The 15,655-nt window shown below is 49.2% G+C and overlaps 1 protein-coding gene across 2 annotated transcripts in view; it reads left to right on the top strand.

Annotated features, from left to right (window-relative positions):
• The window catches only part of Ext2 (exostosin glycosyltransferase 2), a 149,683-nt gene that overhangs the window by 12,599 nt on the left and 121,429 nt on the right, over positions 1-15,655 (top strand). For both annotated transcript variants that reach the window (XM_076570120.1, XM_006995920.4), the window contains 2 exons: positions 5,334-5,450; positions 14,510-14,705. In XM_076570120.1, the coding sequence (XP_076426235.1) occupies positions 5,334-5,450; positions 14,510-14,705 (313 nt within the window). The remainder of the gene's footprint in view (positions 1-5,333; positions 5,451-14,509; positions 14,706-15,655) is intronic.

Raw genomic sequence — 15,655 nt, 5'->3', positions numbered from 1 at the left:
AGAGCCTTGTGGCCAACAGAGGGCAGTGTGGCCACACAAGTCTGCACAAGCACTTCCCCCAGGCTGTCCCTGACTGGCCTCCTGACGAGCTGCTCTTATAGACGCCTAGAAAAGCAGAAATGTGTGAGGAATACGGGCAGAAGAAGGATAACCAAATTCTAAGGTTGTAGAACTGAGAGAACTAACATCACATAAATGTTAAGGGAATGATTGCTCCCACCGGCGTTAAAATGAAATAGGCTATGTGTATGTGGGCCCAGGACCCTCGCTGAGGCCCGAATAGTTGCTGATGTTCTGAGGGTAGGGAGGAGCTGTTGGGGTGCACTCCTGTTTGGGGTGTGCTTTAGGAAGGCTCGGTTCTGTTGTTCTGTTTGGAACATTTCACTTAAAAATTTCATAGTCTCACGATGTAGACCCAGCTGGCCTGGAGCCAGGCTGGCTGTGAAATTCATAGAGATCCGTGGCCTGCCTGTCTCCCGAGTGCTGGGATTAAAGACGTGTGCCACCATGCCCAATGGGACACTTGGCTTCTGCTGGGATCTTGCTGTATGCTCTGTGGGTGACACTGACCTTTATTTTTAATCAAGTGTTAAATGTGAGAAGGGGCCAAATGGGCAGAAGACGGTCGGCGTTTTAGTAGTTGGTGCCTGGGTGTTAGAACCAGAAGGCGAGCTTGTTCTCATCAGCATGTACCAGGCCTCCATCTTGGCTGCCGTACATTTCACTCTGATGCCTTGGTAGCTTTCTGTGTGGGAGGAGTCATAGCCTTGTTTCCAAGTCTCTATCCTCTGTCCTTGCTAGCGTGTTTGGAGGAGTGTACAGTAGCATCATCTGGAGCTGGATGTCTGCTCTGGAACTAGAAGGCAGGTGGATTAGATTAGATCTTGGAAGTCCAAATTCATGGATGTGCTTGCTCATATGATATTTTGTTTCATTTTGTTTTTTGAGACAGGATTTCTCTGTGTATCCCTGGCTATTCTGGAACTGGCTTTGTAGACCAGGCTAACTTCAAACTCAGAGATCCACCTGCCTCTGCCTTGCGAGTGCTGGGATTAAAGGTGTGCACCACCACTGCCTGTCTGCTTATATGGTATTTTGCTTAAAGAAATGTAAGGATCTGAACTGAATTAGAAGCCAGGGCCTTCTGTGTGCTAAGCAAGTGCTCTACCACTGAGCTGTAGTCCAAAACCCAAATGTATCTTTTATGCTGCTCTAATGTTTCCTATTTCTCTTAGAATTTTTAGGAACAGTACATGTGACACATAGGTGTTTTGCACAAGAGTTGAGCTGTATGCAAGTGTGTAAGGGATCAAACTAAACAGCCTGCTCCTTCCAGTTTCATGAGAGAGAGAGAGAGAGAGAGCGAGCGCGCGAGCCTCACCATTAGAATAGTGTCTTAGTTTTGTTCCCCGTTTCTCTGATGAACACCCTGACAGAGCAGCTTTGGGGAGACAGGGTTTATGGGATTTATTTGGCTTCAGCCCATCATTTCGAGGACACGAAGAGCAATGTGAAGCAGCTAGTCACATCCACAGTGATGAGCAGAGGGAATGGCGCATGTTTCCTCGGCTGGCATGCTCTACTCTGTACAATCCACACCCACACCCAGGGAGTAATAGTGGCGCCTACTTGGTGGCTGGGTCTTCCCATATAAAGTAGCATAATTAAGATAACCTCCTCTCCCCCAGACATGCCCACACGCCAGCCTAATCTAGAAAACTCCTTATTACAAATCCTTTCCCAAGTGATTCTACATTGTGCTAACTTGACAATTAAAACTGTCACAACTATTTTGTTTTTCTAGTCCTTTTGCCCCCATGAGTTTACACACACACACACACACACACACACACACACACACACACACGCACACGCACACGCACACGCACACGCACACGCACATACATGCACACCCTCCCACATTCAGTTTAACTTTAGTAGGAGCATATTAGACCTCTTCGATGCTTAACTAATGTTCATTTTCTCAGATATATTCTAGTATTACTACCTTGGCTTTTATTAGTCTTCCTTTGAATATGTCTTATTCATATTTCTGCAGTGGTGTGGGTGTCTATATTCATTTATTTGAACTTGTTAGGGAAACGTAAATCCTCTACAAGAGAATCGAGGATAGCACAGTGAACTCTGTACCCACTCTCAGCTTCATCCCCTCCTGGCCAGTCCTGCCCCAGCTGTTCAGAATGTGCTCCTCCTCCAATTATCTAGAAGCAAATTCCAGACCTCATTACATGTGCAGACAATCCTGTGTGGATCTCCGCATTAACTACAACACTATTACCATATGTAAAATATTGACAGTACTTAGGAAAAGATTTTAATTTCAGTGTGCATGTGTGTGCCTGCATGCGTTTGTGTGCACCTCAGGTGGGTAGGTTCCCTTGGAGGCCAGAGGGCATGTGATCCCCTGGAACTTGAGTTACTGACAATTGGGGATGCTGAGACCCGAACCCTGGCCTGCTGTAAGAACAGTAAGCACTCCTAACTGCAAAGCTATCTCTCCAGCCATATGGTATTTTTTTTTGGTGGTGTTTTTGAGACACACTCTCTCTCTGTAGTACAGACTAGCCTCAAACTCACAATCTATAGCTGCAGATTTCTAAGCTGAGATTACAGGCATACACCACCATGCTCTGTTCAACAATATTTCTTTTTAATTGTTGTTTTGTTTGTTTGTTTTTGAAACAGAGTCTCACTGTTTCAAAAAGGAGACCAGGCTGGCCTCGAACTCATAAATACCCATCATTCTCTGCCTCCCTAGTGCTGAGATTAGAGACATGTGCCATGCCGAAACATGCTCAACAATACTTCTTTAAATAAATTGATAAACTGGGCACCTCTGTTTGGCACTCTGAATGCTCAGCAATAGGAGGAGGCCTGTGAGCTCCTTGCGTGCATGGGAGTCAGGAGGGCGGTGGGAGCAAGACTCGGTGCTGGCGACAGAGGAGGCGTCCCAGAGTCAGGGAGCCCTGGCTAGTTCCATGCTGGAGACCTTCCCTATCGACCCCTTGGCCTGCCAGTCGGTAGGATCATTAACTCAGACTTCCTGACCACAAGTTTTCGATTCCATCTCTTGCAGAACTGAGCTCCAATTTGGGGATCTGTGATGGGAAAACAGAATGCCCTGCTCAGAAGTTTTCCCTGCAGTCAATGTGAAACATGTGTCCTGGGAAGTGAGGGCAGCTGGCACTGTATTGTAATGCCATGGGAAGCTGGGCTGAAGAGGCTAGGGTTTACAGGGGGGGATCCTCAGTACAGGCCTGGCCTGAGGACAGTTTGACCTCCCACCATCAAGGTCCTTTTGAGATCACAATCAGAGATGATGATGATGATGTGTGTGTGTGTACACATGACACAGGCCTGCTTCAGACACACTTCTCCACTGTATCTGCACACCTGCCCCACACTTCTGCAACATATTAACGTGTTTGGGGCCAGCACAACAGAATAATGGAATAACAGTGAAGGTTGATGTGAGAAAGGAAGCATGCTCTGCAACTCCACCCCCACCCCCCACCCCCGCCCTGCCCCTTCCTGTAGGCGGACAGTAACAGTCTCGTCACCTACAATGCTGGCTTGCCTGTGCTGTCTGGTGCCTGTCTGTAGCACTCACGTCTGTTTCTCTGCACAGCAGCCCTGGGCCCTGCAGGGTCTGCTTGCCATCACAGCCATGGAACCCGTCCAAGTTCATGCTGGATGGATTCAGTGCTGCATGCTAATCAGGAAAACATCAGAGCGTGTGTTGGTACTGAGGATAGTTATACCGCGTCTTAGAAGTAGTAGACAGGAAGCTGGAGAGGTCCTGAGCCTGCTTGTTACCCCACTTGGCAGTTCTTGGTTTCAGAGTGCTTAAGCAAACAGAGTGGAATTTCCAGGGGTGGTTTGAACACCTCTGAACTTAGACTGGCCACGTTAGAAGGGAATATAAGTTGTCGTCAGGGTGTGGAGGGGATTGGTAGCAATCAATATTGAGAAGAAAAATGTGGTTTCTCAGTTCAGACATTGTGCGCAGACTCCGAGGCATGTGCAACTAGCAAAATCACCCCAGAGAGTGCTTTCGGTGGATGGGTTGGGGCCCTAGGAGAGAAGACAGCCGAGGGTGGTGTGACCCACACCTGCTCCCTTTGTCTGGTGAAGTGTCATCACGGCACTTGCCGGACCCAGTTAAAACCATGTGGTGGGTGTTTTCTAACTAGGGAGAAAGCGTGCTGGTGCCCACAGACTCCAAGAGAGGCTCTAGTACATGGCCCATCCCTGTTTCCCAGTTAGGGAATGGATTAATAAGACCCACGCCGGGAGGGGCGGTGGCAGCTGCTGGAGGCTGTGTGAGCGACACAGCCCTGGCAGGGCACAGGGAGAGCTGCTTGGTGCAGGGACCAGAGAGTCTGGGCTGATTGGTGTGAGATGTGGTACCTGCCGGCTACCACTGCTTTTCTTGTCTGTAGTCTCGTGAGATTCCAGGAGAGGGTGAGAAATGATACCCAGTCTTCCTGCAGACCTGCCATTACTCCTGTTGCTGTGGGTGTGTCGAGAATAAAGGTATGGAGGCTGGAGAGCTGGCTCAGTGGTTAAGAACACGGGCTGCTCTTCCGGGGGATCTGGGTTTGATTCCCAGCACCCACATGGCTGTTCTTTATAACTGTCTGTATAACTAACCCAAGGAGATCCCATGCCCTTTCTGGCCTCTGCAGGTATACATGCAGGCAAAACACTCATACACATTAAAAATAATAAAATGAAATTTTAAAAAAGGATAAGGCTTTCCAGGGAGGCGCGTGGTGTCCGAAGGAGGTAACACAGGGGCTGACAGTATAGCTCAGTGGGTAAGGGGGGCTTGCTACCAAGCTTCATGACCTGAGTTCTGTCCTGCAACCCGCATGGTGAATGGAGAGCACAGACTCTCACAACTTATCCTCCGACCTCTACTCATGTACTGTGGTGCATGCACACGTGCAAATACACACACACACACACACACACACACACACACACACACACACACACACATCTATATACACACACCAAAAAATAGAAATGTAGTTCAATTTTTTCAAAGTAAGGGAAGGCTCTAGGCAGTGGAGGAAAGCTGTCGTTATTTGATGGAAGCAGCTGATGCCCGGGTGGTGCACTGTGAGTTAGGGTTGTATCAGTGTTTCTCAAGCACAGGGACACAGGGACTCTCATATTGTCTGTTGTGTTTATTAAGACTCGGTCATTGCCATCCCTTCCCATGGCGTTTATCACGACGACCTTTCTTGCTCAAATGTTTACCGACCTTTCTTGCTCAAATGTTTACCGAAGTCTTTTCTCTGCAGGGCGCTGTTGGCTGGTGGCGGCTTTTCTACCTGGACTTACCGGCAGGGCTATGACGTCAGCATTCCTGTCTTCAGCCCACTGTCAACTGAGGTGGCTCTCCCAGAGAAAGCACCAGGGTAAGGTGGCTCAGCCCAGGCAGTGTGCCATTACAGAGTGTGGGTGCTGGCAAGGCCTGGTGTGGGGTACCCTGGCAAGCAAGGTATCTACTTCAGGCCAGAGTCAGGAGTGTGCTGGCCTACCCCACCCATCTTGCTTTTCTTATAGCTTTCAGTATCGTAGGAAGCTCGTGGGCTGTCTGCTAAGTTCACAGACCAGAAACCAGTGGCATCCTGCCCCCTCTTCAGACAGCAAATTAACAAGTCTATCCTGTAAGAAGTGTTCCTCTGGATCTGCCTGCATCAGCCCACTGCCATCTCCTTTGGGATGCTAAGTGATGTCCTGTTTTGTGTCCCTGACTCTAGTCTCACTACCATCCAGCCTGGTCTTGCCCTTCCAGGGCCTGCTGGGTAACGCCACACTTCCCCGAATGCCTGTCACAGCTGTCTGGTGTCTGGCCTGTCTCCTGTGCAAGTCTTCTCTTGAAGGACTTTCCCTTCAGTTTTTTAGAACAGGTTTTACTCTCCCTGTTATTCTGTGAACTCTTCATCTGTGAGTGTGTGAGAGTGTGTGAGTGTGTGTGTGTGTGTGTGTGTGTGTTGTGTACACATGTTTATGTGTGTTGTATATGCACGTATGTATTTGTGGGGGTGTGTGTTGTGTGCATATTTGCGTGTATAGGCAAGGATGGCCCTCGGGTATCTGTCCTCCGTTGCTGTCCACTTCTTGTTTTTTGAGGCAGGGTCTCTCTCTGAACCAGAGCTCATCCATATGGCTAGGCTGACTAGCCAGTGAACTTCGAAGATCTTCCTGTATCTGCCCTTCAATCCCTCCCATCTCTCAGCCTCCCACCCAGGCTGTGCTCTAGACACATGCTGCCATGTCTGGCTTTCCACAGTGTCTCTGGGGATCTGAACTCAGGTCCTGAAGCTTGTGAAGCAGGTAGTCTGCCAACCAAGCCATGTCCTAAGCCCCGCCTGGCAGTCTTCCTCCTTATCTCTGTCAGTCTAACGCCCTGCCCTGCTCATCCTTTAGGTTTCAACTTGAAACTGCTTAGTTGGGGAAGGGTGGGCCGCAGTTTCTCTTCCCCGGGAGCAGATCCCCTGTATTATGTTCCCACTGCAGGCGTCCCCTCCTAGGATGACACTTGTGCAGGGGCACCATGACTCTTGGAAGGCCTGTCTGCTTTGGTCTTTGGATTCTGTCAGTGCGATGGAGTACAGGCCAGGTCTGCTGTTTAACCACCAGAGTGGGTCTGACATTTAGTTGGCTCATATTTTCGTACGTGCCATAAGGGGAAAGGTCTGGTTGCCTGGACGTGGTGGGCTTTCCGTCTAACCCTTTCTTTGCTGGAGACTATTTGGAAGTTGTTTCATGGTGGGAGCTCAGTGAGCTTTAAACAGACACGATGAGGATAGGAGCATCCTTTGCTTGCGTGAGAAGCACCCAGATACATAGCTGAGTGAATGTCCTACCAGGTGACGCTCGAGGCCAACTCACAGTTTGATAGAAAGGAATCTCAAGGTGCTCTTCACCCAGAGAACCATTAGGCCCATTCTCTGAGCATACCAGACTCAGAAGCCTGTATGGACTCTGAGAAGCCAGTGTACACTCCCTAGGATAAGACAGTGCCTTCTTGTGTGTGTTCCACCCCGTGGCCTGGAGCCAGCCAAGCCCTGAAGTATCTGCAGCAGTTCTTTAGCAAATGTTTGGACCCTGTGCCAAGCCCAGGTCAGCTCCAGGTACTTTCCTGTAACCCTTGGAAAGGGCAAAGCAGGGCTGCGTGGTCTGTACACAGCAGCACAGAGTCCTCCTGGGGGCGGCTCCCGGGTGTGACGTCATTACATTTAAGTTGATAGTAACTCACAGACTGTATATCCAGTGTTTTTAAAGTGTAAAATTCGGGCAGTGGGGGTGTTGTTGCTTATTCAGAATTGTGTAATTCTCATCAATACTCCTATCTTAATTCTAGAACATTTTACCACTCTCCAGATATAGTCAGTAGCTGTCACTGGTCATCTCTGCTCAGGGCAGCATCTGCTCACCTCTTTCCTTTCTCTGGTTCTGCTCTGGACACTTCTTGCTGGTGTGATCAGGCCTTTTGTGTCCATCTTCTTCCACCGAGTGTCTTTTTGCACTTTCCCCAAGCCGTAGCATGGAGCAGGCACTCTCTCATTGGCTGTTTCATTGTGTGTCTGCACCATGTTCGATTCACCCAGTCACCAATGGATGGCAGCTGTGATTATTTCTAATGTCTAGCTGTACTGAACATGCTGCTCTGGACTTTCAAGTGCAGGCTTTTGTGGGGGCCTGTGTTTTCAGTTCCCTGGGCGTTATATCGAGGAGTGGCATTGCTGAGCCATGTGGTATTTCTCTTGTAACTTGCAGAGGACACACCAGACCCATTCCCAAAGGTTACAGTGCTGCGCCAGCCAGCCAGCGCTGTATACGGTTTCCAGTCCCCGTCTTCAGAGCTCTGCCGTCGTCTGCACTCTGGATCCTGGCCATCCTAGGACATGTGGGCACTGTATCCCTGTTTTCCCCAGTGACCCCGCCTGCCGCTGCCTGTCATTCTCTTGTGCTTACGGTCATTTATATGACTTCTTTGGAGAAATGCCTGTTCATAGCATCTGCTCATTTTAAATTGACTCGTCTTCTTGTTGTAGAATTTTAACAGTTTTTATGTAGTCCAGGCATAGGGGCCTCACTGGGTATGTGATTTGCAAATATCCTCTCCTGTTCTGTAGGCTACTCTCCACTTCCTTGATAGTGACCTTTGAGGTACAAAAGGTTCTACTTTTGATGAAGTTCAGTTTCTGTGTGTGTGTGTGTGTGTGTGTGTGTGTGTGTGTGTCTGTCTGTCTGTCTGTCTCGGGTTGGGGAATGGCATTTGTGTTTGTGTTTGGAGGCCCGAGGCTGAAGTTAGATGTCCTCCTCATTTGCTCTCCACCTTGGTGGTTGAGACAGGGTCTCACTGGATCTGGAGTTCACCCGTTCATGGAGACTACAGTGCTGGCCAGTGACCCTCTAGAGTTCCCGGGTTGGTCTCTCCAGGACTAGGACTGCAGGTACATGCCACCGCGTGTGTGCTAGGTATTGGCATATAGACTCAGGGCCTGAGGCTTTCACAGGAAGCCCTTTCCTGCCTGGATGTCTCCCAGCCCCCAGTAGATCTGATTTTTGCTTAGGTTGCTTGTACTTCTGGTGTAAGTGTTAACAGTGAAAAGAGAGACCATTGCCGGATCAAGCCTATGCTCGATGTGCACGCATGTTTTCTTTTTAGAGTTTTTGTCGTGTTGGGTGTGTGATGTGTTTTGAGTGTGCTCTGTGAGGTAGGGTCACATCCGTTCTCCTGCTTGTCTATCTCCAGTTGTCTCAGCACCACTTGTATACTCAGACCCGTGTTGAGATGGACCTGGCCATGAAAGACAGACCTATGTTTGGACTCTCTGTGCTGGTTGTCATCGTGTGTCAGTCCTTGTGGAAGGACCTCTGTGGCTCAGTTACTATAGCTCTGCACTAAATTTTGAAGTCGGTAAACTGAGTTCTCCAACTTTGTGACCTTTTCAAGGTTTTCCCTGGCTACTCAAAGCCCATTGCGTTTTATTATTTTTGATACAACACAACTTCAATACAATTTCAAAGCATTGAGTCTGGAGAGATGGTTCAGTGGTGAAGAGTGCCTGCTGCTCTTGCCGAAGACCCACGTCTGCTTCCCAGCACCCACACTGGGCAGTTCGTTACTGTCTGTAACTCCAGCGGCAGGGCTCAGACGCCCTCTTCTGGCCTGCACGGGCACCTGCATCTTCATCCCATACAAGCACACAATTCACAGTTTTCCAAAAAGTTATTATGAAAATTTCCAAAAGCTGAACACCTTTTCACAGTTGCTGTAGCTCACTTTGAGTGCTTGCCTGGCACACAGACAGCTTTGGGCTCGGTCCGCAGCACCCCATACGCTGAGCACAGAGAACACAACGTGATACAATGCTCCTTTTTGCATTTCTTACATATCCTTCTGTGACTTATATTTAAGCCTCCCTTTCTTCTCATTATCTCATGAAATACAAACTTGCACACTGTTTTCAGTTGCTCTGACTACCGCAGACTGGTTTGTAAAGCATGAAGACTTATTTCTTGTTATTAGTTAAGGGCTGGGGTGTTCAGGATGAGCAGCTATGCTTAGCAAGGCCTTCTTGCTGGGAGAACTCTGCGAGCACCCAGGGGGTGCCGGGCATCACACCGTGAGACAGATGCTCCTATCCAGGCCTCTTCCTCTTTTCCTCTTTTTCTACAGAGCTGCAGCCCCCCCCCCCCCCTGGGTTAGGGCTCCACCTCCATAGAGCACAGTTCAGTGACTTCTTCTTCACTCTTCACAGTGGGAATTAAATTTCACTGTGAATTTTGTTAGGAATGTTTAAACCATAGCAGGCATTTTTAAAAATTAATATTCACCACTAAATATGAACAAAATAAATTTATTCCTATGCTAATTTTTTTACTATCAAAATGGAAATATTAAAGAAATTTTTTGCTTTTTTTTTCTTTCAGGGTTTGGGATTGAACCCAAGACCTTGTGTGTCTAGACAAATTCTGCCACAGACCTACACCACAGTCCTAGCCCTTGTTTCTTTGAGACAGTCTCACTGTGTAGTCCAGGCAAGCCTCAAATTTATAATCTCCCTGTCTCTGCCTTTGCCCTGCTGGAGTTACAGGTGTGGCCCTCCACACACACACACACACACACACACACACACACACACACACACACACACACACACACACACACACGTCACCGATGGTTCTTGAAGAGAGGCTCTTATTCTGTAGTTCAGGCTGGCCTGGAACTCACTTTATAGACCAGGCTGGCCTTGAACTTGTGACAGTTCTCCCAGTTCTGCTTCCCCAGTGCTAGGATTACAGGCACTTGCATGATCCCAGCTCTTCACAAACAGTTCTCACAGAGAATCCAGAGGCCAGGGAAACTGCTGCGCTTCAAGCGCCCTGTTCCAAGGCTTGTTGTTCCTGTGAGGCAAGCAGCTCTGTCACGTACCCAGGATCTTCAGTTTGATGCATTGATATAGCGTGAGGTAGGCTGGCCCTGCCTGGCACAGACTGTCCTGTTTGCATGCTTTGGGCACAGTGAACCTCTCTTACCAGTTCCCAGACGCCAGTCAAGAAGCCTGTAGTGAAAACTTCCACAGGAGAGCAGCAGGCCTGCCACGCTAATCCCCCTGTACAGGACGGCCACCACAACAGGGAGTGGATGGCCCCAGACGTCATCAGGGTGCGGCTGAGAAACGTGAGAAACGTTGGGCCAAGCAGTGAGTGTGTGAGGACTGGTCTGCTGGGCGTCCATGCCTCTGGGCCTGTCTGCTTGCTACACCTTCCCGAAACTCACTGTGATCTGCCCCGTGTCCTAATCCAGCCGCTGCTCCGTTGGCTTAGGGCTCTCATTCCCTCCAGATTTAACCCAGGGATGAGAACACTGGAGTCCAGAGATGGACAGGCACTGAAGTGCCGGAGACCACTCAGATGCCTGACTTCAGAGATTTAAACTGTTGTCTGTGGTATTTTTCTAGTAATTTGATCTTTCTGATTTTCATGTATGACTGCATGGAGTTGGAGATCACTTGAGGTTGCAATTAGTTTTAAAATTTTGTGGTGCAATAACCTGTGAGAGACCCCACTGTCTTCATGATAGCCCCCAAAGGCCAAGGGCTCGTGGGACAGGGCCCTTCCTCCTTGGCCACCTCGAAGTTGTGCTTACAGTGGAATGTTACTTCTATAAAAGACGCCCCTCTCCTGCCCTCCAGAGACTAAAGGTGAAAACAGGCTTTGACCTCATTAGCCTCTCAGGGCCCCAGGGAAGACAGGGAGGGTGCCCTGGCGACAGCATGCAGGTTCTGCCCTCTGTGAGAGGTGTCTCTTGGGGAGTTCCCACGTCTCGGGAGGGCCGCCGCCCAGCATAACAATGCTGTTTCCCTTTTTATTTTAAAGCCCTCCCGGTGCTTTTCCAATGGGAAGCCCGGAGTTGTTGCTATTGATAGCTGCTTCTCACAGCCGTGGTGGGCCTGGCTGGAATTCTTACCATTTTCCCTCTAAACGGAGCTAAATCAGGAGTTTACAACCCTGGTAAAGGTTTGAGGGAGACATCAAGTTCTCAGCACGATTTGGCTGTAGCTTTGAGATCAGTGGGGCTGGGAAGATACGTGAGAGTCATAGCTAACACGAGCCCTCGGAAGAAAAACAAATCTACCTGAAAATTTTGCCTGGTTAGAACTAAAGTGGGCATACTCCATCAGCTGTCCGATGAGAGCCAGCGTGCAGGCAGGGGAGCCTGTTTAGAGTCCTGTTCACGTCTGCACACTTGTACTCGGCGGGCCTGGGGGGTAGGTAGGCCCAGTGAGCAGAGCTCTAGTGGGCCCGACAGCTTCTGAACAGGTGAACAGTGAAATCCACCCTGACTCTGCTCAGGTTCCTTTGAGAACCACACACTACCATCTGTTTATTTCTGAATCTGCATAACTCTGTGCGTGTGTGTATGTGTGTTTGTGTGAGTATGGGCTTGCATGCACCCGTGTGCGTGTGTGCCAGAGGGGTGCTTGGGTATCATCCTCAAGAATGAGGTCCGCCTCCTTTGAGGGCTCTCTCACTGACCTGGAGGCATTAATTATGCTCGACTCAATGGCCACCAAGCCCCAGGGAGCTTCTCGGCTCGACCTCCCCAGCTCTGGGAGTGTGGGCATGTGCTGGGCTCGACCTCCCCAGCTCTGGGAGTATGGGCATGTGCTGGGCCCGACCTCCCCAGCTCTGGGAGTGTGGGCATGTGCTGTCACGTAGTGATGCTTGGGGCTTGAGCCCGGGCCCTCGTGCTTGTGTGGGCCACTGCCTGGGCCCCTCTGCCCTCCAGCCCCATATTTATATACCTTTGAGACCAGGTTCTTGCTGTGTAGTTCAGGCTGGCCTCAAACGTGCCACCTCTCTGCCTTAGCTCCTTGGTGCGGGGATTACCAATGCGTATTACCCTACTTGGCTCCAGCTCCATCCAGCACTGCAGGGCCATTCTGGTTCTGGCCTTCCATAGCTGCAGCTCCCTTCTGGCTCCCATGATCCTCAGTGTCTAGACATTGTGATTCTCTGTTCTGTATGTCTTCATGCAACTGAAGTGGACTTTGGATCTGAAGGTTTGTACTTTGGGAGGGTAACCTGAGTTGCAGAGCGTGTTCTTTGGCTGTGGGTGTGTGGCTAAGGCTCTCATCAGTTAGAACAGACACAGTCACAGGACTGTAGGCTTTATGAGCCAGTGTGGAAAACACACAGCTCCTAGTGTTCCCTGGCTTTGCCAGTTTGAGTTGGATGTATGTAGCCCTGCCCTGCTTTTCAGGGTAAGCAGGGGTAGGGTGTTCATTTTCTCAGAACCTGCTTTATGTGAATTTTCTCAATGGCAGCGATCCCCTGTCCTACGGGCCCTCTTCCCTGTGTCCTACCTGCTCTGTACTATATGTAGGAGTCCTGCCTTTCAGGCAGACATCTCCTAGACAGCAGCCTTACAACCGTTCTCACTGTCCAGTCTTTGGGGAGGGCAGCTCATGGCTCCAGAGGCTTCAGTTCACACTTGGCCCAATCAGGACAACATGGCGGCTTGAGCACGTGGTGGGGCAAAGCTGCTCATCCTATAGCAGCCAGGCAAGCTTGAAGAAAGAGGAAGGGCCAGAGGCAGAACACATACTTCAAGCACACCCCAACCTCATGCTTCATCCAATGGAGTCCCCCTCTCCCCCCGAAATTTTCACAACCTTCCAGGAACCCATCAAATGATTAACTTTTGTGTGTTTATTTGTGTGTGTGTATCTCTGTGTGTGCACGTGTGTGTGTTTGTGTGTGTGTGTGTGTGTGTGTGTGTATCTCTGTGTGTGCACATGTGTGTGCCACAGTGCACATGCAGCAATAGGAGGACATTTATAAGAGTTAGTTCTCTCTTTCCACCACTTGGGTACCAGGGACTGAGCTCAGGTCATCCGGCTTGGTAGCAAGCACCTTTACCCACTAAGTAATCTCACTGTATAATTCATAAATTATAAATCTATACATGGACTAATCTATTGAAGAGCTTGAAGCCCCATGATTGGTCACGTTGTGCCTCAGCCTCCTGAGTATGTGGGACATGTAACATGTGCCCCCATGCTCACAGTTTTGCATCTTTGGAGGCCTGCATAACACTGGACCTTTGATGTCTTTATTTTGTTTTCATTCTGGATACTTGCCATACATGTTGAGATGTGCTCTGTGATTTGGTAAGGATAGTTACCATCCCACCCCTACTCCCCCCGCCACCCCGTTTCTGGTTTTTAGATTCCTCTCCTGCCCATATGGCCTTGGGAATGGAGACGTGTCCCAGAGTCCCTACATAGCTTAGGGGTGCTGTTTGACACTGCAGCCCATCGGGGGGGCTCCTTCTCTCCCTGTTTGAAGGATGCAGCCAGTGTTCAGTTTCTTCTCAGACCATAGACTCAGGTTTAATAAAGGATAAGGTTTTGTTGTTCTGTTCAAGTAGTCAGCCTGTTTTCTGTTTATACATATCTGTGTTTATAGCACACTCTTCAGGCTTAGCATGCCACGAGCATTTCTTCACGATATTATAACAGTTTCTGTTGGACAGAGTGGCATACATACACCTTTAATTCCAGCACCCAGGAGGCAGAGGTAGGCGGATATCTATGAGATTGAGGCCAGCCTGGTCTACAGAGTGAGTTCCAGACTAGCCAAGATTACATAGAGAGACCCTGTGTCCAAACCAAGTAAAACAGCAAAAAGAAAAAATAGAAAGAGAAGAGATTTGCCTAAATAAGAATTTTATGGCTTCATATTTCAGAATACAAGTGAGTCATACCTTGTTTTTATATAGTATGTAATGTTTTTAATATCTAGTAATGTGACTCACTCAGTATAATTTTAAAAATAAGTGGTGGGTGTTGAGACTGACCTGTTGCTAGAAGTTCAGTGTTAAGCTTTGTGTGTGACCTGACTGACCGGTGACTGACCCCAGGCGACCTTTTCTCCCTCCCTCCCCCCATAGTCCGCGGCGGTACTTCCTGCTGTCCTCTCAGATGGCCGTCCACCCTGAGTACAGAGAGGAACTGGAAGCCCTCCAGGCCAAGCACAGAGAGTCAGTGTTGGTCCTGGACAAATGCACCAATCTCTCGGAGGGCGTCCTTTCCGTCCGCAAGCGCTGCTACCAGCACCAGGCCTTCGATTACCCGCAGGTGCTGCAGGTGAGTGCCACTCCAGACCCTGCTCAGCTCGGGGCGGGTTGCTGCCGGGGAGTGAAACTGACCCCAGTACCAGGAGCTGTTTTCTGTAAGTAACTGAGGTAGTACCCAAGAGAAGATGCAGCTCCTTCCTGGAGGTGTAGGCCACTGGGAGCTTGAGTGGATGGTGTGTTTATGTTATGTGGAGTGGCTTGATCCATAAAGGTTAATAATCTTTTCAGATACTCATTATACTTCAGATACAAAAACCCTCCAGATTTCTAAGAAGCTGTACAGGCAAAACACACAGATGTATCTTGCTTTTACCTGTCTTCCTGGGCTGGTCCAGAGAAGTGACCAGTAAGGTGGCCGGTTGCTTCTCTTTGCCATGACAGCCCATAGGGCCCCAGTTGGCTGTTCCTGAGCACTCAGGCCTGTTCTTATTGCTCTGGCTTGGGGGTATTTTGTCACCCACACCATACCCTTCACTTCCATCATGGGTGTGTTCCTCCATAACCACAAGGCAAAGTGGCCCTTTGGGGACTGTTTATAGGCAGATTATTTGACATTCCAGGTTATGGGGTGCTAAGAAGGGAGACTCAGAGCCTTGTTCACTTAAACATTTAAAATTGAGACAGGTTAGTTCAAGAGGAATTATCAAGGAGGTGAGGTCATTTTTATGCGTTTACATATTTATTAATTTTTTTGAAATCTCCAGAGAACCAGCGCATCCTGAGATTGTTAAAATACTCTCTCGAGAAGTGCTGTCTTCCTCTGGAGTTTCTGGCTAACAATGGTGGAGATGCAGCAGTGTTTATAGTAACCTTTGTCTGGACAGGAAGAACTATCTGCGTGTGTCCACATCTGGCTGTGGCTGCAGCCCAGGCGCCATGCGCATCCCACCTCCTCAGCAGCTTCTCTCCTGTGTCGAATGCAGAGGCGTTTAGGAGATTGACATAAATGTTTTTCCTTGA

The sequence above is a fragment of the Peromyscus maniculatus genome, chromosome 4 (assembly GCF_049852395.1).
Source record: "Peromyscus maniculatus bairdii isolate BWxNUB_F1_BW_parent chromosome 4, HU_Pman_BW_mat_3.1, whole genome shotgun sequence".
Taxonomy (NCBI): domain Eukaryota; kingdom Metazoa; phylum Chordata; class Mammalia; order Rodentia; family Cricetidae; genus Peromyscus; species Peromyscus maniculatus.
This window is presented reverse-complemented; position numbering and strand designations above follow the sequence as displayed.